The sequence below is a fragment of the Tympanuchus pallidicinctus genome, unplaced genomic scaffold (assembly GCF_026119805.1).
Source record: "Tympanuchus pallidicinctus isolate F22 unplaced genomic scaffold, pur_lepc_1.0 scaffold3, whole genome shotgun sequence".
NCBI classification, from domain to species: Eukaryota; Metazoa; Chordata; class Aves; order Galliformes; family Phasianidae; genus Tympanuchus; species Tympanuchus pallidicinctus.
This window is the reverse complement of record NW_026294747.1, coordinates 52,561,577-52,585,542: the sequence shown is the minus strand read 5'-3', so window position 1 is coordinate 52,585,542 and position 23,966 is coordinate 52,561,577. Positions and strand designations below refer to the sequence as shown.

Here is a 23,966-nt window from a genome sequence, read left to right as displayed (position 1 = left end):
CTACCACATGGTGGCATTGGAGATACAGAGAAGAATTCCAGTTTCTAAGACCAGAAAACCAGTATAATACAACAGCAGGCTATCAGTCACCAGCTATTGACTGAAGACACGTTAACTCAGGCAGACGGGCACTCATCCCAGGATGGGATCACATTCCAAGCAGAAGAAGGTACCAGGCTCATGATGAACTCTCTCTTCTACCTCCAAAATGCTAGTGACTTACAGAACAAAGAGAAAATCATCAGTGGCACGGAAACCTTGCAGGAAATCAGCTGCCAAGAGGAGAGGGAACAGATCCCAGCTCCTTCCCAGCCAGGAAGGGCTCAAGTCCACATCTACCAGCTACTCATAGAATCATTAAAGTTGCAGAAGACTTCTAAGATCCCTAAGCCCAACTACAACTCATCCCCACCACTGCTGCAAAATGCATAAATAACGCAGAATGAGACTCTGTTGTCTGCAAGAGGCCACTTACTGCAGACTGTACTTCTCTGCAGTGTGCAGAGAGGTCAAAATCTGCAACACAACAGACTGTCACTTCCAGAAAAAGCTACACTCAGCAGGACTTGTGCATTTATACTCTTGGTTTTGCTTTTTGTCGGTTTTTTTTGCTGTCACTTGCCTGTAGGCCACTTCATAGCTATCTCAGTGTCAATTACAGTCCACTCATCCTTCCTATTTACAAAGTGTAAACAGATGATCTAAAATCCAATCCTAAAGAATGATCCAAGTCTTCATTTTGCTTGAGATATTCAAGAAGGTGCATGTGTAATTTTCTTTTCTGCACTCACAAAGGCAAAGCTCAGTGTGTCTGTCACGATCTGGCAACTCTGTGAGCCTCTGCAAATGAGACTGGAGTTATATTCAGTACTCAATCAGTTTTTGCTCAGTGCCTTAATATTTCTGCTTGTTTTGAAGGGCTGACAGTACCACCTGCCACTCATTTCCTCAGCAACACATCCTCTTATTTGTTCTCCTGAGCCAAAAGAACCATAAATCTGTTCCTCTGTCAGACCTCACCCTCCCTCCATTCCTCCACAATCATATTGCCATCTCTTGCTTCCAACCAGTCAGACCACCACCTGCCTCCCAGTAACATTTCCAGCTCCTCGGGATCGTTTCCATCTCAGACTTTGGTCCAGAGGACGTGGCCATAGGCAAAACCTGGAGCATGAATCACTGTTTGATGACCAGATTGTATCTGCATGGAGGCAGCGGGGATGATGCTTCCCACATGCTCAAGCTGTAACAACAGATCATCTGGGTTGTTTCCTCACTCCTTCTCCTTGTGTTGTGTGGCTTTCCAAAGGCACTGGTGTGAAGTCATAGCCAAAAATAGCACTTGACATTACGATGCTATAAAACACATGCTAATGAAATAACAATTGGAGAATGTACTTCTGCAGCAGGACCCTCTGTCAGCCTGCAGGGAGAGCTGGCAAGAACCCAAGAGCTGAGGGATCTGGTTTTCTGTGTCTCTGGGCACAAAAAGTCCTAGGAGGGAAAAGAAAACATTGCTTTGTTGTTAGTTTGTTTGCTTTTCTTTCCCTAAGCTGGAATCAGGTGTGGAGTGCTTTAATGGCAGGCAGTGTACACAGGGAGATCGTGACAGCAGCAACATTACAAAATACAAAGTTTTGTACTTTCTTGGGCACAGCACATTACAGGCACATAGCTCAGCCGGTGGCCAGGCAGTGTAGCTGGGAAGCCCTGCATAATCCAAATGACTGCCAACAGGATGCAAGCATGAGCCAAGGAAATGAATTAATGATCAGTTACAGCCCACGTGCACAAAGACTCGTGTCCCTTCTTCAACATCACTGTCACTACAGATATGCCCCAAAGCAGGGCAAGCATCCAGCACCTTTTTTACCCTCTTTACTTGCTTTCCTTCAACAATGAACCACCTCTGAGCAAGAAACAATTCTGATGTGGAGCATTTCACAATGATCCATTGCAAGGTTTTGCAGCTTTCTGCTGGAGCATGAACACAGAAAAGGCCCTCAGCTGGGGTGCTCTGGAGGCTCCTGCCAGCCCAGCAACAGGGATGCATGAGATCAACTCATATCTATAATATCTTGTATCTGTGTGTGCATTAACACATCCATGTGAGCTCCTGTGTGCCCTGACCTCTGCACTGTGACATGTGGTTGTCCCTCCTTACAGCATAAACAATGCTCAGTGCCACCAACACAAATCTGGAATGCTCCTTAAGAAAAGATTTTCTGGGGGCTTCAGAGGAATGAAAAAATCCAATTAAATGTGCACTTCTGTAGCTGCCACCACCCGCTGGAAGTGCTCGAGGCTTCCAGTTTGGATTTTAATGGCACAGTGTCACCGTTTTTCTAAATAGGCACATCTGGAATACGCTAATTTGTTATATTTAGCCAATTCCGTTCCAGAAGTCCTAAATCAAGATTCCTAGAGAGCTTGCTGCCACCACGTGGCTGCTTTAGAAGGCTGATTTACGGCAATTACACTGAAAAATCATAGGAAAGGCCTTTGCCAGGCACCTAACTACAACCCGTGTCGGCTGTGGAGTAAATATTCTTAATGTTGGAGAAGACAACATATCATGTCCAGAGCCTCAAACAAACCTCCTCCCACCAACTGTACTTCTTTGTGGCCTCTGTCACGGATGATTTCCATATTGCCTCTGAATTTCCCTTATAAAATTCCCTCTATGTGAATAGGCATTCCTTCTTGGCTGCTATGTCCAAACAGCTCCTGTTCCCATGTAAATCCTCAAATCAACTCTTTCTGTGACATCTAGCTCAGTCAACAATTACCGTGGCTTTGCAAAATGCAGCAGGTTATCTTTGCTACTAGATTTCCCCAGTGCACCAAGGGAGTGTTCTTGCTGAAGGACAGAGGTCTCACGTGAAGTTTTCCAACATTAAACAACCTCAGATAGATAAAAGAACAACTTCTTCCCCTTGGTTGGGTCAAAAGGAGGATGTCTTATCATCAAATGCAGTTAGAAACGTGTCTCTTGAGCTGTGCAGAGCACAACAGGGAGTCTGTGACCGGGGCTGGAAACCAGTGTGGTACTGAAGGTGATGACTGGGAATACATCCTTCCTCTTAAAGTGAGTCTGGAACAATTAAATTGCAGCTAGACAAAACAAAACATTTTCTTTGTATTTTAGGATGTTTCTTTAATTATTTTTAATGTTACAGAGCTATATTTGGCCTCATACTTCCTTTCAGAATAAATAAGTTTTCTTGTTTAAAAAAGGTTGGTGCAGAATATTTTTACACTATTAGTATTTTTTAGGAAACAGGTCTCTATTCAGAAGTAGTTTGAATCACCTTACCAAGATGAAAGAAAAAGATAAGAACCCCTCTCAGCTTCCTTTCTCCAGGATGAGCAGCCCCAAGGCTCTCAGCCTTTCCCCAGAAGGGAAATGTTCCCTTCACCCATCATTTTCCACCACCTCATAACCCCTGCCATTCTCTCCCTGCAGGAGGACTACAACCAGCTGAGACCCCTGTCCTACCCCAACACAGACGTGTTCTTGATCTGCTTCTCAGTGGTAAATCCTGCCTCATACCACAACGTCCAGGAGGAGTGGGTACCTGAACTGAAGGTCTGCATGCCCAATGTGCCTTATGTCCTCATAGGAACACAGGTAACACTCCTTTGGGGCACAGTTCACCTCTGCAGTGGTTCTCACAGCCTCATGGCTAAGGGCTGGAGACTGAGGCTTCTTATTGGACTTCATATATGAAAACCAGAATTCAGCATTAGAGGGAAAGCCATAGACTGAAAATGGAAGCCAACATGCAGTTGACCCATTGAGTTAGTCACAACTGATAAAACTCCTTATTCACATGTATATTAATATGGTGTGAAGGTGTAAAATCCTATAGGGATAAAAGATTTCTGATAGGTCTTTAATGGGAGGAAAAGCAAACATTAAAGGCTATGGCTGGAAGCAGAAACTAAATTCAGGCTCGATTTTAATAAAGAGAATAATTAGCCAAACAACTTAGAGACATAGGAAGGAAATGGCCTCCCTCATGCTTTACATCAACATTACAATTACTGACTCATCATCCCACCTGTGCTTTAGGGGATGTTAGACTGAACGATCAAAGCACTTTGTTTCAGCCTTAAAACCTATGAATCTGTGGGTTTCCAAGACACAGGCTGGATAGAGATCACGAAAAGCAGGGATGCTAAAGTCAGGAAAATGTCCAAGTACGGGGCAGTAATCTAAACCAAATTAGAGAAAGAGATCACTTTCTGAGCAAAAATAAAATCCTCATGGCAGAGGAAAGTCTGGTTATTCAAGCACTGGCTTTGTTTACCACACTGGAATACTCTAAAACAGCAGTTATCCTTTGGAACACATACTCTGAAAATGGGTGGTTTTGAAATGCCAGAATGTTTCACTTTGATATTTTCCATGGAAATAAAGGATTTTGCTTCAAGTCAGCCATCCAGAGCTGTGTCTGGTCTGTCACTCTGTTTTACAGGTGATGCAGTGCAGGATCATAGCAGACTCCCTTTCCAGTGTGACTTAGGCTTCTACCAACACTTTCCACAATGTATAGCTACTGAGAAATGCGTCTGTACTATGCTGCAGCCATCTGAGCTGTGGCCTGATAACTGTCCAATAAGAACTAAGCCACATTAAACAGAAAATGTAAAGAAAGGAAAGAAGAGAAAATACATATGTAATTCATTTCTCACCTGAGGCTGTGAGGACAGACATTCTTGTTCAAGGATATGACTATGGGTTTGTAAACTTACGAATATATCTTTCAAGAAGGCAGTACTGAACATGGGTTTTGTGTGTTTTTGACTAGATTGATCTGCGAGATGATCCCAAAACTTTGGCTCGTTTGCTTTACATGAAGGAGAAACCACTCACCTATGAGCATGGCGTGAAGCTGGCAAAGGAGGTAACAACTTTTTGGAGTCCCGTGAAATCAGTTGATCACAGCAAACTCTCAGCAGGGCTCGTTGGTTGTTCCCAGCCAGATATCAAACACCCTAGAAGTAGAAACAGATTCTGGCTTCTGAGCCCACTGCTTTGGTGCAACATCCAACCTACCTCCAGGCAAAGCAGTAGTGGGAAAGGGACAACAAAACAGATTTTACTGACTACCTCAGCTTGTAGAAATTAAGAGCAGCCTCTCTGGCACCTTCATTCCAAGTCCATGCTTTTCACCACTTCTTTTCCCCTAGCAGATAGAAGCAGTCCAGTTCTGGTTATTCATCCGGTGCTAATACTGCTAAGAAGTCCTGAGCCACATCTCAATCCCTCTAGTCTGTGATAGATAACAAGAACACTGCAGCCAGTTTCCTAAATAAATGGGAAATGTGCTTCAAGAGCATCTAATATCCCTACTTTTCATTTCATTGCATCTCACTCCATTTACTCATGCCTGGTAGCCAAAGCATAGGGAGAGAATACATCTTTTTTGCAGTGTTAAGATAGACAGCACTTGGTGCTCTCTCACTCAGGATGATTACTGGTCTTGTCCCTCAAATCTATAGGCAGCCAGATACAAAACAGAGGATCTCACCCCATTTTCTGAAGGTCAGGACAATATTCATACAGAAGGATGCTGGAGCATGGTCTCTCTACCTCTCCAGACAGTGGTTACTCATGCTTCCTCTCTCCTTTTTCAGATTGGAGCACAATGCTACCTGGAGTGCTCAGCCCTTACACAGAAAGGCCTTAAGACTGTCTTTGATGAAGCAATCCTGACCATTTTCCACCCCAAGAAGAAGAAGAAGCACTGTGCAAAGTGCCATAGATGCTGCACCATTGTATGAAGTCACTTGGAAAGAAAAGTGAGATGAGTTCAATGAAAACAAGCAGGTTAGAAAGGCAATGAAGGTCATATGCAACTGAAAAGGGGAACATGACCAGAAAGGGGTCCTTTTTACCCAAACAGGAGCCCTTCATTCTGTGAAACCTCCAAGCTGTATCACAATAGGCCAGCTGTTATCTATGTGCAATCCAAACCTTCAGAGTTATATGCAGCCTGTTCCCACCACTGCAGACTGTGCTGAGCCAACAGAAACAAGGATGCCTGCTCCTGCTTGATTCTTCTTCACCTTAGGAATAAGAAGGCGGCACTGTGTGGGGAAAAAAAATGAATAAATAAAAAATAAAGGGATAAAAGAAACAGAACAAACTCCATTTGTGGCCTTAAGGAAGAATTGATCAAAATTAAAAATTTGCAGTACTAAGGAATTTAATCTGAACTGACTGAAAGAACATGGAGATCTGTAGAAATCTACTATGTAAGACGTACACTATAGGTAGGATGTACTTTTGAACTACTTTTCTTTTATAAAATTCATTACTTCAGGATATACTTATTTTTGTTCAATCTGCATGGAAGCAAAGGTGGAACGATTCCAGTTTGTTTTCACTTAATGGTGAAACTTCACAGCGTCAGTATGTTGCTGCACCCAAGCTATCAAAACAGATCAACATTTACCTCCAGACTTAAGGAATGTTCTAAAACAAAAAAATGCAAGTAACTCTATTTGTACAAGGGAATATTCAGGCTGAGCCATGTTTCTGTAAGCTGGGAAAGGAAGAACAGAGTTGTAGTGTTTGTGTACTTATATTCTGCCACCAAATATTGCCCTGGACATGAAATACCAGCTCGGAAAAATTGCCTTTCCAAACTGAGAACATGAAAGAGACACATTGCCATGGCAACTGAAAAATTACCTTATAGATCAGCTGGATTTCTACATCCCACCCAGCAGACAAAAATAGCAAAAGCCAAAAAGCCAAAGGTGACACCAATCTCAAGTACTTTAAGATGATCCAAGTGCCTTATGATTTTTTTAGAGTATCTCATGTAAAAACCTTATCAAAGCGAAATGATAATCATTGTGATTTATTGTGGTCCCCCTCCTCTCATTCATTATTGTGCTTCGCTCCCACTCTTTCACAGCCTCATTGCGGTAAGTGCTGTTTAAGTTGCAGTTCTGGACTTTCACAGGATGGGCTGCAGCCCTTAGCACAAGGGTAGGAAGACCTCGAGGGAGCACAAGCTGCCCGTAAGCTCCCTGTGCTGCTGGAAAAATGGTGCCTTTCCACTAAAGTCTCTCTGGGAAGCCTGTACTTTTGCACCTCACAGCAACACTGATGCTCAGAGGTGAGCTCAAAGGGCATCTGCCTTTGAGAACAATGGCAGTGCCATGAGATTGTCTTGTGGATTTCATTCCCCAAGCAGAAAATACAGAGACCTCCAATATAACTCCTTGCAAAAGCAGCATCTCTATCCAGCATTTTGAAAACTGCTCAAACTAAGCAGCAAACAGAAGAGAACAGTCATGATGCAATGCTCCATCCTTTACCCATGGAAGATGACAGATCCAAGCTCCTGTTTTCACTCGAGCACAAATTTTATTTACCACGGATACAGACAGAAACCAGATCAGACACAGAACATTTCCAATAGAGATGAGTCAAAACTGGCCAAACTTGAGGTCAGTGCTACTCACCACCTCTTGTGCTGCATGTAAGCATGGACGATAGCTAAAATTATGCTAATCAATAGCTATACAAAAGAGAGGCTTCTTTACTGCTGGCAATCATTGTGCATATCTTCTATCATGTTGCAGAGAAATGGACTGACTGACACAACACAGCTCAGAGTGAGGACAGAGCTGAGCCTGGTGAAGGAGCTCATGTCGTGCCATAGAGGCTGTGCTGCTGTCCCAGCACTGAGCATTCACACAGCGGGGACATCAGTAATCAGCTGATATGAGAGGTGTAACACGGTGTTAGAAGAGCATGAAGAAAAGTAGGAGTGGCCAAAAGTCCACTGAAAAATAAAAGAAGGGTTTCAGCAGAGAAAATAATCAGAGCTTCACTGTGCTGCTGTTTGCTTCAGTGGAAATAAAACAGGGTGATGGCTTTGTGATTTAGGCTGCTGTAAAACATTAGCCTATATGCAACTCTGGTTAAAGTAAGTGAAGTCTGCTGTAGCTGAAGTGCAATGGAAACACTCAGTTTGGAGCTGCCAAGTATTCTCAGAGCTTCACAAAACAACAATTCAGACTGACAGCTGAGCTTATCATAAAATAATGAGCACAGTGGAAAGTGCAATATAGCATTCCCAGCATGTGTCAGAGAAAGCCACAATAACCAAATGATATTTTTGCCTGGTATCAGGGGTGCCTATTAATGCTGATGGGATGGGATGGGACAGACATATAAAATCATATAGGAAGTTGTACCATTAATGTAATTGCAGTGGTTTGAGGAAAAATAACTTACAAAAACCCATATTACAGAATCACAGAATTGTAGGCATTGGAAGGGACCTCCAGAGATCAAGTCCAACCCCTCTGCCAAAGCAGGAAAATATGGTGATGAAGAAGCTAAAATGCTACTATGCTGATTTATTAAACTGTAGCACCCTGCACAAATCGTTGCGTAGCACTGAAAGCAGATATATGGAAAAAATATTACGACTAACCAGGGCTTTGTTTGTCTTTACAAAGTCTAACACATCAAGTTTGCAAAACCATTTTCACGTTTTTCAAGCTAATTGAGACCAAAATTTGTCATTTGTGAGCTGACAGAGAGGGTGAGTGGTCGCAATCCACACCCTGTGGACTCCATATCTTTTTCATTCCTCTTCCAACAAAAATAACTGATTTTTTTTAAAAAAGACGTGGCTAATGCAGGTCTCATAAAAATCAGTCCTGTGTGGGGTTACATACACACATTCATCCTCACAATGTGGCATTTTTCAAGGATCTGCCATGTTACACTGTGGTCTTGGAGAGGAAGGAATAGCACAGGCCAGTAGGCTCCAGAAAGGTGCTGCAGGCAGATGTAAGCAGACTCAGTATCTGGCAAGTCATACCTAATGCCTTTCCTACAAACCAACAGATGGTACGTGAACAGGCAGCAAAGCTTATTTTCAAAAATATCAAAACACCAGGCACAGTGCAAAACATGCGTACGGCAACAGAGAGAAATTTCAAGTTATTTTCAAGCACCATTAGTAACAAGAAAAGAAAATCAATATGTGACTGCCAGCTGAACAGAGACAGTTTTTTTCACTGATTGATGAACTGGAAATCAAATCTGGACTTCAGTTTCAAAGGAATGCAGGCAGGATGGTCATAAAGGCTATGAGCCATCCCAGGAACCTATCTGAGCATGTCGTTTTAATGCAACCAATGTCAAAGCCCTTCCTGACAGCTGCCTTTGCTAACAGGCCGATAACAGTTCATCACAGCTTAACAGAAATCTGCTAGATCCAAGAAAATGCATCTTCTTTGGTCTCTTCTGAAGTTCTGAAGTTCTATCAGGAGTTGTTAACTTGAATTTCTCTGACAAAGAAGAATGTGAAAACAAGGCTCCAACCCCACCGAGGAGCAATTTGTTCTACCAAGCCTAAGTGCCACGATCTTGTGTCCTCCAGGAGGGGTGGAGAGCAGCTCTCAGTCTGAGCTCCCCCAGCTGTCCTGGATGCAATACTGACTGTCACAGAGATGTGTAGCTCATGAAGAGCAACCAATTTCATCAGTACAAGAAATAAAAAGTTTACTATAGAATCATAAAGTCAGAAAGGTTGGAAAAGAGCACTAAGATCATCTAGTCTAACCACCAACTCATCACCAATCTTTTACATTTTGTGCCACTTGGAATTAGGCCCTATTAGTGCCAAAGGCACGATACAGATCATTCCCTCAATTTACAATAGAGCTGGCACTCATCTTCTACTTCAGCACACTGGAAGAGTGACAAAGGATTAGCATAGCTGAGAAAGGAAGCTCCTTTTGCTAAGTGGGAACTACAGAATTCACACTGCATCCAGCAGCACCATTGCAACAATCATTCAGCAGCTGTCATTGATATTTCACACATTTCTCCCCTTTTAAAGCACTCAGCTCAAAACAAACACAGCTGTCAAGATCTCACCCAAGATACTGTCTCAAGACTCCAGAGACCCAATTTGAGAGCCTTTACAGGAGCTTGGAAAAGGTTGTAGAAGTTCTTGCAAACAATTTCTACCATTGCACCCTATCATCACACCCAGTATTGCATACAGCAAGCAACACAGTGGCCAATTACACACAGTGTGTGTGTCTAGAAGATGTATTTTCACCATGTGAGCTGGCACTTCCATCAATAAACGTCCTTCTAATCAAATATGAAAGATGCCCATTTGCTCACATGGCTTACTGGTAGTCCATGACCTTTTCAGCTTTTTTTCCCCAGTGGCACAGCAAATACCTCCTGACTCACTGTACCAAAACCCATATGGATTAAAAATAAATTGCAATGGCATCAAGCTGCCTCAAGGCAGGCTGGTCTGAACCACAAGCACAAATGGAGAAAGCACATTTGCCTTTTCTACCAAAGCCACGCAACATATGCTCCTATTAGCCCAAGGACCATCTGTTCTCTGAGCAGGTTGAAATGCAGGAATCTGGCTGCACATGCATTGCTCCCTATATTTTCTTTCTTTGTCTGAAAAGTAGGTGCAATTTGTTTTATCTTGCTTAAAACATATAATCTATAAATAGCAGAACATTTTCTGGGTCTACATCTGTACAGGAGCAGAGGGGTATTTGCTGTGACAGGAGGTGAGCATGGTCCAACCTCTGTCTAATAAATTCCAGATACATTTGTGCTCTAAGTAAAAGTGGAGATAACTCAGCTATAAATGCCTGTTTTTCTCTTGGTGAATAGAGACCCTGTGAGGGCAAGAAAAAGCCTCCCAGCAATTTCAGTAGTGGCTGGTGATCTCATCTCTGTTCACCTAATGAAACCAAACACAAATAGAAACATTTTCAAATGAGAAAGTTTGGATAAAAAATACAGATTAGGATGAATGAATGTGACAGAAGAACAGCATCTTCTCTTCTGCTCAATTGGAGAGCTGCAAAATCAGAACCCAGAGCCACATCATGATGAAATTTCACTTTAAGATGTTAAGGGGATGCCCATAATTAGGATTTGTTTAAAATTATTATTATTATTTTCATTCTACTTTCTTTTCTTCAGTTAAAGCTTTCAGAAATCTGTGAGCAAGAATATATTTTTCCTGGGTAGTTCCAGGATCCCCAGCCTCAAATTAGAGTCAAAAACCCTTTGCAAGAGCCAAATCAGCTCACAAGACCATCTATCACAGAGCAACAAGCAAAAACTCGTATGAATTGCTGTCAGTGGTGAAAAATCCCTTTGCCTTTGAAAATACTATTAACAGAAATAACACTGAGCATGATGCCCCCGTCCTTCCAGCACCATAATGCGGTGTTTGGCCGCTTCTTCCAACTCCAATTTCAGGACGGGATTTTCAAAGATGCAGTGTTCTGGCTTCATTTCAATTCTTGTGAGGACAATGGAAGATTTCAGTGGGCTCCACGTATGACAAATGTGGAAAGCATTTGAGTCTCTTTGTATTTCCTCTTTTTCTGTCCTTTTTTTTTTTTTGTGTGTGTGTGTGTGACTGAAAAAGACTTGAGAACACCAATATACTGAACCAGGTCCAAGAATCTTTTGTACCTCTTGGCTGCTGTTTGCTTACTCTCTAAAGAAATTAGGCATCAGAAGACTTTGCTGATCTGATCTTTAGCTCAAGCTTTGGAGATGGGATTTGTAACTCCTGTTTTCAACCATCAGTGAAGCTGAAGGTGAAAATGATTACATTAACAGGGTAATACCAAGACAAACAGGTTTTCTTTGCTGAGTTTGACACTGCACGCATTGCTGTCATTAAATTTCATTTCATCCCAGTGGAATGGTAGCATTCAGGATGCCAGATTGAATTTTGGATTGGTTTTGTCGATGATCAGTTTGAGCTCTCCCCGATGTCATCACTGGCAAATTTTGACTTTGATCAGAGGTTAATGAATTCACAGCAGACTATTGCCACAAGTCTGCAGTTTTCAGATCTTCCGGCACAACAGTTATTTGTACTGATAGAAATTGTTGTACTGGTAGAAACTGTTGTCTGATATCTTCCAAAGTAGTCTGAGTGTAAGCCCTATCCACATGTGACTGTCACACCGTCTCTCCCAACACACTTGCCCCAAGGAGGCAGCTGCTCTACCAGCATTACTGAATTGGCAGGACATGGAACTGTCCTGCCAGTATGGAGTAAATGAGCCCAAAATTTCAACAAACTTGTAAATATTAATTCATGAACAAGCACTAACCTACAGCTGCCAAGACTAATTCACTCATGAGTAAAAGTGACCTTAGGAAGCGAGGCCAGGTTGTCAGGTGGAAGGCACAAGTCACCTGCCTTCGTCCCTATGGCATGGCCCATGGACAGGGCTTGGAGGTACCCTCGTGGAGTCACAGTGGGACTCGTGGAGTTCAGCAGCACCTTGTGACTGGGAGAGCTTCCAAGAGGAAGGCTGCAGGGTGGAGGAGCAGGGAGACAGACCTGAACTGTCCTTAAGTGCAAGGATGACTGAATCCAGTTGAATCTGTTATGATGTTGATGCACTTGTACAGGCATTTCACTGCATAGAGACTCCCTGCTTCCCTGAGAACGTTTTTTTTCTTCCCTTTTCCATAACACCTCAGCAATACTTAGAGTACCAGTGCAACAATTTATTCACACTGAGTTTGACTGTGAAACAAATGCAATGACTTCAGACCAAATCAGGACCTAACGCAGCACCATCAGCTGTTAGAATATTAAGAAAAAACAGTTATTTACTTGATGTGAGCAATAGAATTTCTCTCTTACAAGTTGCTATGTGCAATATCTCTGGAGTATAGGGGTGGTAAAACCAAAGAACAAATACTGGAAAGCTGTGTTTGACTTCTGAGTGATGTTAAGCCTTTTCAAAGATGAACCAAATCTTCGAAATTCAACTCAAAGCAATAAAATTTCAAACCAGGGAAAATCATTTTTCCAGGAATTGTTTTGCATATTTTAAAAACGATGTGAACAGTATTAGTTTCCTATTTACAGCACGATTCTGTACTCTTTAGCTTATCTTTTTTAAACATGTAATTATTGTATATTGTAACTGCACATTAATATCCTCTACTGTACATAGTTTATTTTAACAAAATAAATGTATTACTAAGTATTTTGACAGCATCATTTGAAGAAGGTGTGCTGCTCTACCTGTTGTCCCAGAAGCTTATCAGACAGGGAAAACACACCCTGACACATACAATTGCTTTTGCATGGTCCTGGAACAACCTGCAGCTTCCTGTCTCCCCTCCAACAATGCAAAACTTCTAACAGGAGGTGACACTGGTGGTACAGAGCTTTGAGAAGTCTCAGGCACATCCCTTTCAGGAAACTGCTCCTTAACCAAACTCTCTATGGAAAGGAAGGTGGAGAAGTGGGGGCTTGATGTAGTTGGTTTGTGGCTCTTCCAAATGTTACTTTCTATTCTCCTCTAGATAAAAGGTTCTTGGCATTGTTGTTTGTGGCCTCCACTAAAATACCACAGCACCAACAAAATTTTTTTTTCTCCCCTGAGTGAGTATTTAAAGTGTTTTAGAGAGAAGCCAGTATGTTCTGGCCTTGTAGACGCAGGAGCTCTCTTGGTAAAGCAGCTAGGAAATGCATTAACCCAAGTGTTGGGATCTTTGAGAGGAGGTTGTAACCATCTAACAAACCCAACGTGTGGACAACAAAACCTTCAAACAAACCCATAGCAGTGGCACTGAAGATGATGAGCTGCCTAACACTTGGCTCAGATGTGAGACAAGACAGGGAGAGGCAAGAAAGAAAGGACAGTGGTTAGAGGGCTGAAAAAATTACATGAGGAAAGATAGTCCTTAAAGGCAGCACTGGAATGAAGAATATGACTAGCTCTTCTTTTCTCAAAACTCAACACAAAATATCAAGGAGGGGGGGGGAATAAGGGAGATGCTGTCTTCATTACCCAGCTTTTCATTTCCACACCAGAAACTATTCCATCAGCCAGCTAGTCTAGTCTTCAAATTGAGACCATAGCCACCACCATTCCTGAGCAGTACTCCCACCTCTGACTGGACTAAAGCAAATTGCATAGGACAAGGGGAAATGGCCTCAAGTTGCACCAGGGGAGGTTTAGGTTGGATATCAGGAAACACTTCTTTACAAAAAGAGTTGCTAAGCACTGGAATAGGCTCCTCGGGGAGGTAGACGTGTTTAAAAACCATTTGGATGTGGTGGTCAGGGACATGATTTAGCAGAGGGTTGTTAGTTAGGGTAGTATAGTTGGTTGGTTGGTAGTATAGTTGGTTGGGTAGTATAGTGTGGTTGGACTCGAGGATCTTTAAGGTCTTTTCTAACTTAAGTGATTCTATGATTCTATGAAAGCACTGCGTGACTGCAATTACTGCTGTTCACATTGGAAGAAGGACACAAATCCAAGAAGCAGAGGGAACAAGAGAGACACAGCCTTCTCCAAAATGCACTGGGGGAAGAAAAATGGCTGTCACTCCCACTGTCCAGAAGGGAAACTGAGGCACAGATAATTCCACTGGTTTGCCCCTTCTCACCTGGCGTGTTGATGGCAGTGCCGAGATCCAACTTGTACAGTCATGCTTTTTCCATATTTGCACCTTCTCCTTTCTCAGCAAGTAGGTGCAACCACCTTCCTTCTTTGGCTGCAGCAGTATTTCAAGCTGGGAATGGCTCAACACTCAGGCATTCTCTCTGGCAGCTCTGCAAGTACCATTCTCACAGGGACATCAAGTTCCCTTCTACACGTAGGGCATGATTTCTTTCTCTTGTTTTAGGTAGTGGAAGTCATGACAGATTAAACCTTTCAAGTGGTCTTCGTGGCAGTTTATGAAGATTTCTGCCTGGTGCTTCTGGTCGGTGTTCAGGTGAAGGGAGTAATCAATGATTCCAAGTATCAAAATTAGTGAAAATTTACCACAATGAAGACCTACTAGCATAAGACCTAAAAAAAAAAAAAGCCTGAGATTTGCAATGACCAGCAACAAGAATGAAGAGAAGCTGTAAATGCCCCATCCAGGGCATTTATATTGGACCAGGTTGGATGGGGCCCTGAGCAGCCTGATGTGGTGAGAGGTGCCCCTAGTCATGGCAGAGAGTTGGAACTGGATAGTGTGTAAGGTTCCTTCCAACTCAAACCATTCTCTGATTCTATCATTGTATGAAAGGATGTACATTCACAATAAATCCACAGCATCTCCATTCACTTTTGCTCTTCTCCATAAAAGACCATCCAGAAGTGTTAGCTGAGATTCAGTCAATACATTCTTCCCACACCTCCCCTTCCGCCTCCCAAGTCTGGATTCTGCTACATCAATCAAAACCATCCTTCACATCGTGCAGTGTTTTCTTCCAAACACTTGCTTAAGGTTTCTACTGCCTCACCATATCTGGGTACAGCCTGTATTTCTCGCTTGTTGCAATGGAAGGAAGTTGTCACTTTGGAATCCCATTTCTAATCCTAAAATTATGACACAGCCAGACTCTGTAAGAGAAATCCAGCAAAGGAAATGACTTTGCATTAGGATCGAGGAGATGTTTTGCAGGTGTTCACAGCTCTGGCAAAGAGTTTGTAGGAGCTGACATATATTCTGTGTGAGAAAGCTTTATGCATCAATAAAGAAGGACTCATTGATTTAAATTGCATCCATAATACAATATGGGGGTTTTATTAAGGACACAAAATAATTTGTAGGTTTTCCATAATAGTTGTGATGCTGCTTAAAACAATAACAAGATTAGAGAGATGCAATTTGAAAGAAAACAGAAGGACTTTTTTAAGGTCCTTAAAGGCAGTTAAACTCACCATCACCAGAAAACTGCTTCTGCTGCTGTTTGACATGGAATTCAGAGCTACTGAAGGCAGATGATAAAATGTTCTCCTTTCCACTTAGCCACAGGGCAACTTTCACAGTTCCACCGACAAAACATGACAGCAACTAATACATTGCAGATCAGATTGAAAACAAAAAGATCTGTCTCAAGGAGGATAAGGCACTTGGGGAAGTTTCAGGCACACAACTGTGGGAATGGAGGAACTGCATCCAGAAGACACTTAATCAGAGCGGAAGGCAGGTGCTGACATTCTCTCAGCAGCAGTTCTCTGCTAATGGCTATCTGAGTTGTCTTTGTTTGTAAGCTCCTGTGACTCTCTTGCACTTGGCCAAATTTTGACGTTTTCACATCATTTCCTATTTTGTTCAGGGGGGAGAAATGAGGGATGAACATGAATCTGTCCTCCTCCAGGTGAGAGTTGGAGGACTAAGGCACTTACACAGCTGTGGTCACCAGAGGGGGGATGCTGCAGCAGCTCCCATGCATCCCCCAGTCTATAGACAGTGGTTCTGAAGAAGGTGGTGTGGACCAGCCTTTGGCATGTCTGCTGCTTTCCCTGCCCTGGGCCTGTCCCACCCGTGCTGGCTGCATTATTTGCTATCAGACAACTCCTCAGCCCTCCCATGAGCACTTCTGTCTGCCTTCTGTGCATCTCCTGAGAAGCAAGTCCCTGTCTGGTTGAGCAGTGAAGGGAAGTGTGGGAAACACCCCCATAGCCCCCTCTTTCCCATTACCTTGGCCAAGGCTTGCTGAAACTGAACCACAAGCACTACATTTTGGCTTGGTCCCTCTAACTCTGGAAATTGTCAAGAGAGGACTTTAGGGTTGTGCAGAGCCTCTCTGGTTTTACATGAAGCCAATTCTTCTTCTGGACAGTCCTGGACAAAAGCATTACACATTTAATGTGCTTCTTTCTGCTTTTTAAGAAGTCATCTCTTGTAAGGCAAGATTTTTTTCAGCAGAAATGCTCCAATTAAGCAAATCACTGAAATACGCACTTAGCTGTAAGTCCACAGATATTAATCAAACCTCATCTGCCAGAAAAGCCAATGATTAGGAGCATTAGATGGTGAGACCAAATTCTGGGCTGACCCACATGCTCTGAGACAGCAGGGGTGTAGATCCAGGGAGGAACTTGACCTGGGGAAGGAGAGCTCAGCTTGGTCTCATTGGCTGAGTTAGGGCTTAGGGTGTAATTTCAAGTTTGTGATTTGATACCCATTTCCATTTTATTGTCTGTACAGCCTTTTCCTTGACAGATATTTTTGACAGATCTCAGCGTAAGAAGAGCAGAAGGGGCAAGAGGGGGAAATGTTGGTAATTCTTACATTAGTGGGAAGGTACTAAAACTAAAAAGAATAAAGGCTGTTCTACTGGCTGTCATGCATTTATGGCCTGTTTCCAACCCCTCTGTGACTATTCAGTCCATGTGCACTTTGTGCATGAAGAAAGGTCCCACTCTATGTAGAGCCTGGAAGGAAGGGAAACAGCATCAATTTTTCTTCCATAGGATTTGCTATTATAAGGCTGCGTTCTACATTTCTACAGAAAGGGAAGAGGGAACTAAACCTCATCTGCCAGAAAAGCTGATGATTAGGAGCATTAGATGGTGAGACCAAATTCTGGGCTGACCCACACCCTCTGAGACAGCAGGGGTGTAGAGCCAGGGAGGAACTTGACCTGGGGAAGGAGAGCTCAGGCAGTCTCACACTCAGTGGTGGCCGTAGAGCAGAAGTCACAGTTGCAGCGTATGGCAACTGGGTAGGTGTAGAAGGGATCCACTCCAGGGGCACACTTGGGCAGCATCACTGTCACCAGCTTGGTCTCATTGTAGGTGCAGACACGGTGGTAAGATTCAATGTAAGGCGGCTGCAGTATTGGCCTCTGTGGGTGAGAAATGACGGTATCAGGCATGATGCGAGACAAACATCAGGGTTCCTGGTTTTCTCAAGAGGAATAAACAGCAGAGCCACTGGATCAAGATGGAAGGGGCCATGGAAACAGCAGCAGTCAGATTGTACGCCCTGCAAAGCCCAGCAGATACATGCCATGGGGAGTCCACCTGGCAGCACTGCAGGCAGCACTGAGGCCCGCAGTTTTTCATAAGATGAACAGCTTGGCCAGAAACCTCAACCAACAAAAAAAGACAGTATCCTGAAGGCCCTGAACACCAAACTCCCACGTGGAACTATGGGTGGCATGGATTTTGCTGAAAAGTGATGTTTTCCCCAATGGAAGCACCTGTTTCTAAAGACAGGACTGGAGGGAGCCCACTACAATCCTCTCCCTCACACAGATGGGAAACAGCCTGAAGTAAAACAGCCTGGAGACATTTAAGCATTTTCTTTCTTTCTGTCTATGCTGTGTGAAAAGCCTGCCCCAGGAGCAGAGAATGATGGCACAGAAAAGAACAGATGCCATGTTTCAGCAAGAAGATATCCAGACACCCTCCCTCTTACCAGCTCCTCCACCCAAGCACACCATGAGGCTCTGTAAAAGCTGTTGAGCCTGCAGCCAGATGCATTCAGCTTAACTACATCCCTGTGGTATTTCACTCTGCAGTCATTAGAACTTCCCTGAATAAATTAAACCGGGTTTGGCCCCTTGAGCCATTCAGTGACAGAAAGGCCATAAGAGTCAGCAACTTGCTGTCTGAAGTGTGTACAGACTCGTGCTCTCTTTCTGCCCCTCTACACCCCCAAAGCATAACTACTTCATATTGAACTGTGATTTAAAACAAGCCCAAATTAGAAACAGACATTATCTTTGGCATCTGTTGTTTTGGAATAAAATATATTACCCCCCCAACCAAGGGCTCCACCTTAATCTCAAAGGAATTTTCTTCCAGTAAAGTAATAAAGGCCTCCTCTCCTTAAGTGTTCGAGCTTTAAGAGGCTTTCAAATTGCATAATAAGAGTATTACGTAAGCACTTCATTAATATCATCACACAAGGTTCATCCCCTTTGAGACAGCACAAGGAGGGAGGGAACCAATTGCAGCAAAGCGCTGCAGTGGGATCTCAGAGCAGCACGCGGTCCTTGACTATCTCACTGCTCAATGCTTTTTTCTCAGGGAAAGACTCTCACCTCCCAGGTCTCGCAGCGTCCCCAGCACGCATCCGTGGTGATCCGCAGTGCCTTGCAGCCAGGCTTCTTGGCCACGAAGGTGAACTCACGCACGGCACAACCGATGAAGGTGCGCAGGTCGATAGCAGAGGTCTCCGTGCCTCCATGGCCAGCCAGCAACAGGAGGAGCAGAGCACCCAGGGTCACACAGGGGAGCTTCATTCTGAGGTAGAAGGGAGAGGAGGGTTGGGAGAGCCAAGATGGTGGCATGATGCAGGGGCCAAGAAGCCCCAAGTGCGTGGATTCAGCCCAAGAGCTGTGATGCCCCTTCTTCCCCTTGGGCACAGTGTTCCTCATCTTCACTCAGCTCAAGAGAAGACAGAAGATAAGGGGTTACCTGCTGCCAGAAAGGAAAAGTCTTATTGCAGCAGCCTGAATGCAGTGGCCACTGAAATCTCCAAATTGCAAGCTTATCATGCAGCAAATGCCTTCCTATCAGTTAGGGTTCCCTAAGCTTGCACCAGGCCATAAGTGATGAGTATTGGTTGCCATCTCACTGCACAAATATAGAGAGGTCAGCAACTCCTAAAAGCAGTATTGGTGCTGCCAACACCAGTACCCCAGCACTCATCAGACGCTGGGTCATGAATGCAGCCCTTTTTTTCCCTTCTTGCACTCACCACCACCAGTCAAGATCTAACTCCACCAAGCCAGTGAGCAGGGCAGGTTCGATAGGGATGGATGTGGCCAAGGTGACCAAAGGAGGCCCTCTAAACAGCCACCATCAGTCAAATCCCTCTGGTACTTGCTGCCTTTCAATCTCAAACCTTTGATGAACAAAGCAATCAGTCTCTTTGCAAAATTGTCAAAAAGAGAAAGAAATGGAATGTACCTCAAGCTGTAAGCCATCACATCCACTTTATACCTCATATACTTGCCTTGCATTTAAATCCACCTAGAAACCCCAGACTTGACATTTAACTTAGAGGGAGAAGGTTGCCTACTGGACATGGTTTGCAGCCCTGCGCTGAGGATAGATTTTTATCTTGTATCTCTATGCTCCTGTTATACTACATGATTTAAATTAGCTAAACTGGAATTCTAGATCAGTATATGGTCGTGGTGTTTGCCACAGTGAACCCTTCATATTCGTTGACCTACAAGCTTGAACAATTAAAGAAGAAAGCTAAATTTCTTTATGTTTAATAGAGACATTTAAGAGCAAAGAGACGACCTTCCAAAAAAATTGAACATTTATTCTTCACCACCTTAGCAAAAACCTACTGCTTTATTCATGAGCCAGAGCTGTGACACAAAGCAAACACAGAAGCACACTCACCCAACTTGTTGGAGTCAGATCGCCTTCTGTAGCTTTAAATTGCAGATGGTGTTTCAGGATGTCAGAAGGAGCAGCAAGAGATCTGCACAGCAATTTTTGTCAGGTTTCTGCTGACTAGATCTCCTTCGCAGCTGCTATGGAGCTGCTTAATTGCACAGATTTATAGAAAGGGTCTTGTCAATCAAGGCAAGACAGAGGCAGATCCATACATGAACAACCCAAGGCATCAAAGTCATTGACTGTGAAGCAAGCTGCTCCTTTCCAATAGTGATTATCTTAAAGCATACTGTTTCATAACACCAAACCTGAAACAAAAGGAATATCTTGGTGAGTGACATCTGCTAATAAAGCAATGACTGTGCACTGGGGCAAATGTGATCTTCGTTTCCACAGCAGATATGCAGTACCCTTGCAAAGAGATTGTAGGCTGCTTCCTGAAATAACAATTACCCTCTTATTTAGCAAATACTGAGTAAACAGCCTGAAGGAAAATGTGGCAAATGTTTGTGCAAACAAAATTATGAATTTTTGTCAACAGCATAAGACCTTTTTTATATGACTGCTCTGTACAAACAAGGGCAACAGATGGGGGAGAACAAGAACCTGTCACACAGGTAAGCAGCCCTGAGCAAAGGAAATGTGAAAGCTTCGTCCATTAACTGCACCATGCCAATACAAGTTCCAGCTACTTACGGGATAGAAGGAAGCTGAGGAACCTTGGTAGGAGGAAAGACTTACCAGTCAGTGAGTTTCTTAAACACGAGTGAGAGAAATGCATCCATAAACTCCCAGTGCAGCCTCAGAAAGTCAGACTCTCCTCCTCGCTACTGGACAGTGATTTCCCAGTTCTGGATGCTTTAGCAGCCAAGCACATCATCAAGAGGCCAAGTGTCAGTGGTAACAGACTGCCTGGGGTGCTGCTGATACAGACAGCTACAGCAACACAACCCAAAACTGAGAAGAGAAAATGACAGAGAAAACTTTGGTTTAGATCAGCTCCATCCTATGATGTTTGAGAGAAATGAAATAAAACCCCAACTGTTGGTGTTGTAGAATCATAGAAAGGTTTGGGTTGGAAAGGACCTCAACCTCAGCTAGTTCCAAACCCCCTGCCAGAGGCAGGGTTGCCAGCCACCAAATCAGACACCAGATCAGGTTGCCCAGGGCCCCATCCAAGCTGGCCTTGAATGCCTACCAAATGTATACTTCTGCTGGGTTGCATTCCAGCCTTCTGTAGTTTGACCTGGAAACCAGCAACAAAGCATTGAGTCAATGTGACAGTGAAGCACACAGGAGCAAACAAGGTATGTTGCATAGATGTTCTCGCTGTTTCGGGGTGAATAACCCATGGTTTGGGGTCCTGGTTTCACTTCCAAAGTCAATAGCATAAATTTGGAGTAATAGCAGGACTCAAATTCAGACTAACACCTTGTGGAACCCACAGAATTCTTCCTTTCCTTTACTTTTCAGCTTGAAACAGCCACTGCTTGACTGTTTTTCTTGCTGGCATGTGGCCCTGCTATTTCCCTGATCAGTAAATTACACTTGGTTGCATGCAAACACACTGATTTGTATACGGCTAATTATTTTCTCCTGAGATTTACCATTTCTCTCTAAATCAGGAAATGGCAACTGGAAGAAATGAAAGAGGAAAATAATTCTGTTGTCTGCAGACTCAGACTGACCTCAGGACATTCTGTATAGCCAAGAGCCACTGTTTCTTCTTTAGAGATGACACATGGTAGCAGAGCCTAGATCAGATTCTCAGCTCAGATAAAGCTAACAGGATGTGCTTTTGCCAGCACCAGCACAACACTGTCTTAATGCTTCACCTACTTTCATGCTTCCCTTCCCCAAAGTTACTCCAGGTTCAAATAAAGACCCATTGGGTGAGATGCTGGAGTATGGAATAGAGGAACTGCAATGGATTCCATTGATCTCAGCACCATCCACATCCTGGTACCTTTCCTCTTACTGAAACCAAGTCTTGCCACTGATCTAAAACTGTTAGCAATTTTCCACCAAAAAATCCTATAATTTTCTGCTTGTTTCTTTGACATCACAGACCAAGAATAAAGCTATTATAAAACAAACCTTTATAAACTTTCTTACAAGCAGAGAAACCAGGCAAAAGTGAAAATATTGGTCAAAATTTTCCTTCCTGTGATTCCAAAAATGTGCCAGCAAAAGTCATCCCAAGATTACAGCCAGGCACAGGAAATACATGCTGGATGGCAGGCCAACCAGCTTTGACAGATTCTCCTTCTCCTATGGATTAGGAAAACAGGGGCTGGACTTCTGCTCTGTGTAATCCATTTTGGACTCACTGACTTCTGCTGAGATTCTGTTCCTGTCTTCACTCGTACTGAAAAACCTTGTGACGTGAAGTGAGAGACAAATTGCAAGCTGACCCTGCTCACTTATTTTCTCTCCTGAAAGTCCAGTCTATTTATGGGGCAGATGCTGATTTCTGAAGGATTTGCACCACATCTTATGAAAAGCATGAAGGCTGGCTTTTTTCCAGGTAATATTTTGTTGGCTTTTCTTTTTTTTTTAAGGCAAATTAACAGATACTCCATCTACACGTACACTTGGCCTTCAGTGTACAATAGAAATTTAAAAGCTGCATATTTTTATTTTCCCCATCTGGTTCAAATTTATTTGAAATAAAGGGTGACAGAACCCTTTATTCGAAATAAAGGCAGATACAACTTCTAACCATGAGTGTGCCCACCATTTAGCTTCCCCTTCCTTTTTTGAAACAGGACACAGAAAGAGATTGACTAGAGGAGGACCAGTGTTGAAGATGGTGCATCCACTCATCCATTCAGGCTTGTGCAGCTTTTCCTCTGAATTCTGGACAGGCAGAGCAAAGAAATCAAATATGCTGTTGAAGGTGTCAGGGTTATCAGCGCTGGTAGCTTGCAGCTTGTCTGCTCATCATTCAAGATCAGGTGAATCTCAGAGGCTTTGCAAAAGAGCTGCTGGGGAAGCATGAAGCAAACTTACACACCGTGTAACATCAGGGGTTATGAAGTAGTGTGGCCTTAATTCAACCATTTCCCAGCTAAACCTGGGACTCTGCACAGCAACTCCGCTGGCTCCTGGCTGGTTTTGCCAGCAGGGAGGCTGCCTTGCTCCTGACCTGGCCCTTCACTGACCTGTTGTTAGCACAGGTGCCAGCATAGAGCCCAGTGCACACCAAGAAGCTTTCTGGAAAACAGCCTCTCTCGTTCAAAAGACTTTGGGGCTCTCAGCACGGGCATTACCACAGCTACAAGAGTGCTTGGACATGTGTAGGCTGTTCACTGCCTTTTGGATGAGAATTCCTGCTCAACCTTTCCCTGTCCGCTCTCCCATGTACGCAATACCAGGTGCTATTCAATTCAACACCACATGATCCAAAACTAAAAGTTATCCAAACAGATTAACATTAACACTCTAATTCTCATCCATGCAAGGACTATTTAATCCCATCCCTGTCCCTCAGCAATGATCCCCACAACTTCAAACACGCCCTAATGTATTTTCCTTAGTACTGAATATCCGTAAGGATTCTTTTACTTTGTCTGGACACAAGATACTCCAGGTACTATAAGCAATCAGCCTGCATCCTAATTAATTACAAATTCAGACAGAGAAATAAATAGCAGGGGGAGAAAAGGTGAGAGCTCATACATAAGCAAAGTAGCACTGACAATAACTGTTAGTATTCTGTGTAATATTTGTAGTAAATTAAAACTAAAACCACTCATCAACACTATTCTAACAAAACAGAAAACAGGTTTTCCAATGAC

The 23,966-nt window shown here is 43.4% G+C and overlaps 2 protein-coding genes across 2 annotated transcripts in view; one reads left to right on the top strand and one right to left on the bottom strand.

The window, feature by feature from the left end:
- RHOJ (ras homolog family member J) overlaps positions 1–13,067 on the top strand; it is a 51,357-nt gene extending 38,290 nt beyond the window's left edge. The window contains exons 3-5 of the mRNA XM_052693465.1: positions 3,467–3,631; positions 4,815–4,910; positions 5,644–13,067. Of these exons, the coding sequence (XP_052549425.1) occupies positions 3,467–3,631; positions 4,815–4,910; positions 5,644–5,790 (408 nt within the window). The 3' untranslated portion in view covers positions 5,791–13,067. The remainder of the gene's footprint in view (positions 1–3,466; positions 3,632–4,814; positions 4,911–5,643) is intronic.
- A 2,529-nt stretch (positions 13,068–15,596) lies between these two features.
- GPHB5 (glycoprotein hormone subunit beta 5) lies at positions 15,597–19,490 on the bottom strand. The gene is made up of 2 exons (XM_052695580.1): positions 18,852–19,490; positions 15,597–17,648 (listed from the first exon to the last, which is right to left on the bottom strand). Exons 1-2 carry the CDS (start codon positions 19,185–19,187, stop codon positions 17,460–17,462), a joined length of 525 nt encoding a protein of 174 aa, XP_052551540.1. The 5' UTR covers positions 19,188–19,490; the 3' UTR covers positions 15,597–17,459.
- Positions 19,491–23,966: the final 4,476 nt, after the last annotated feature.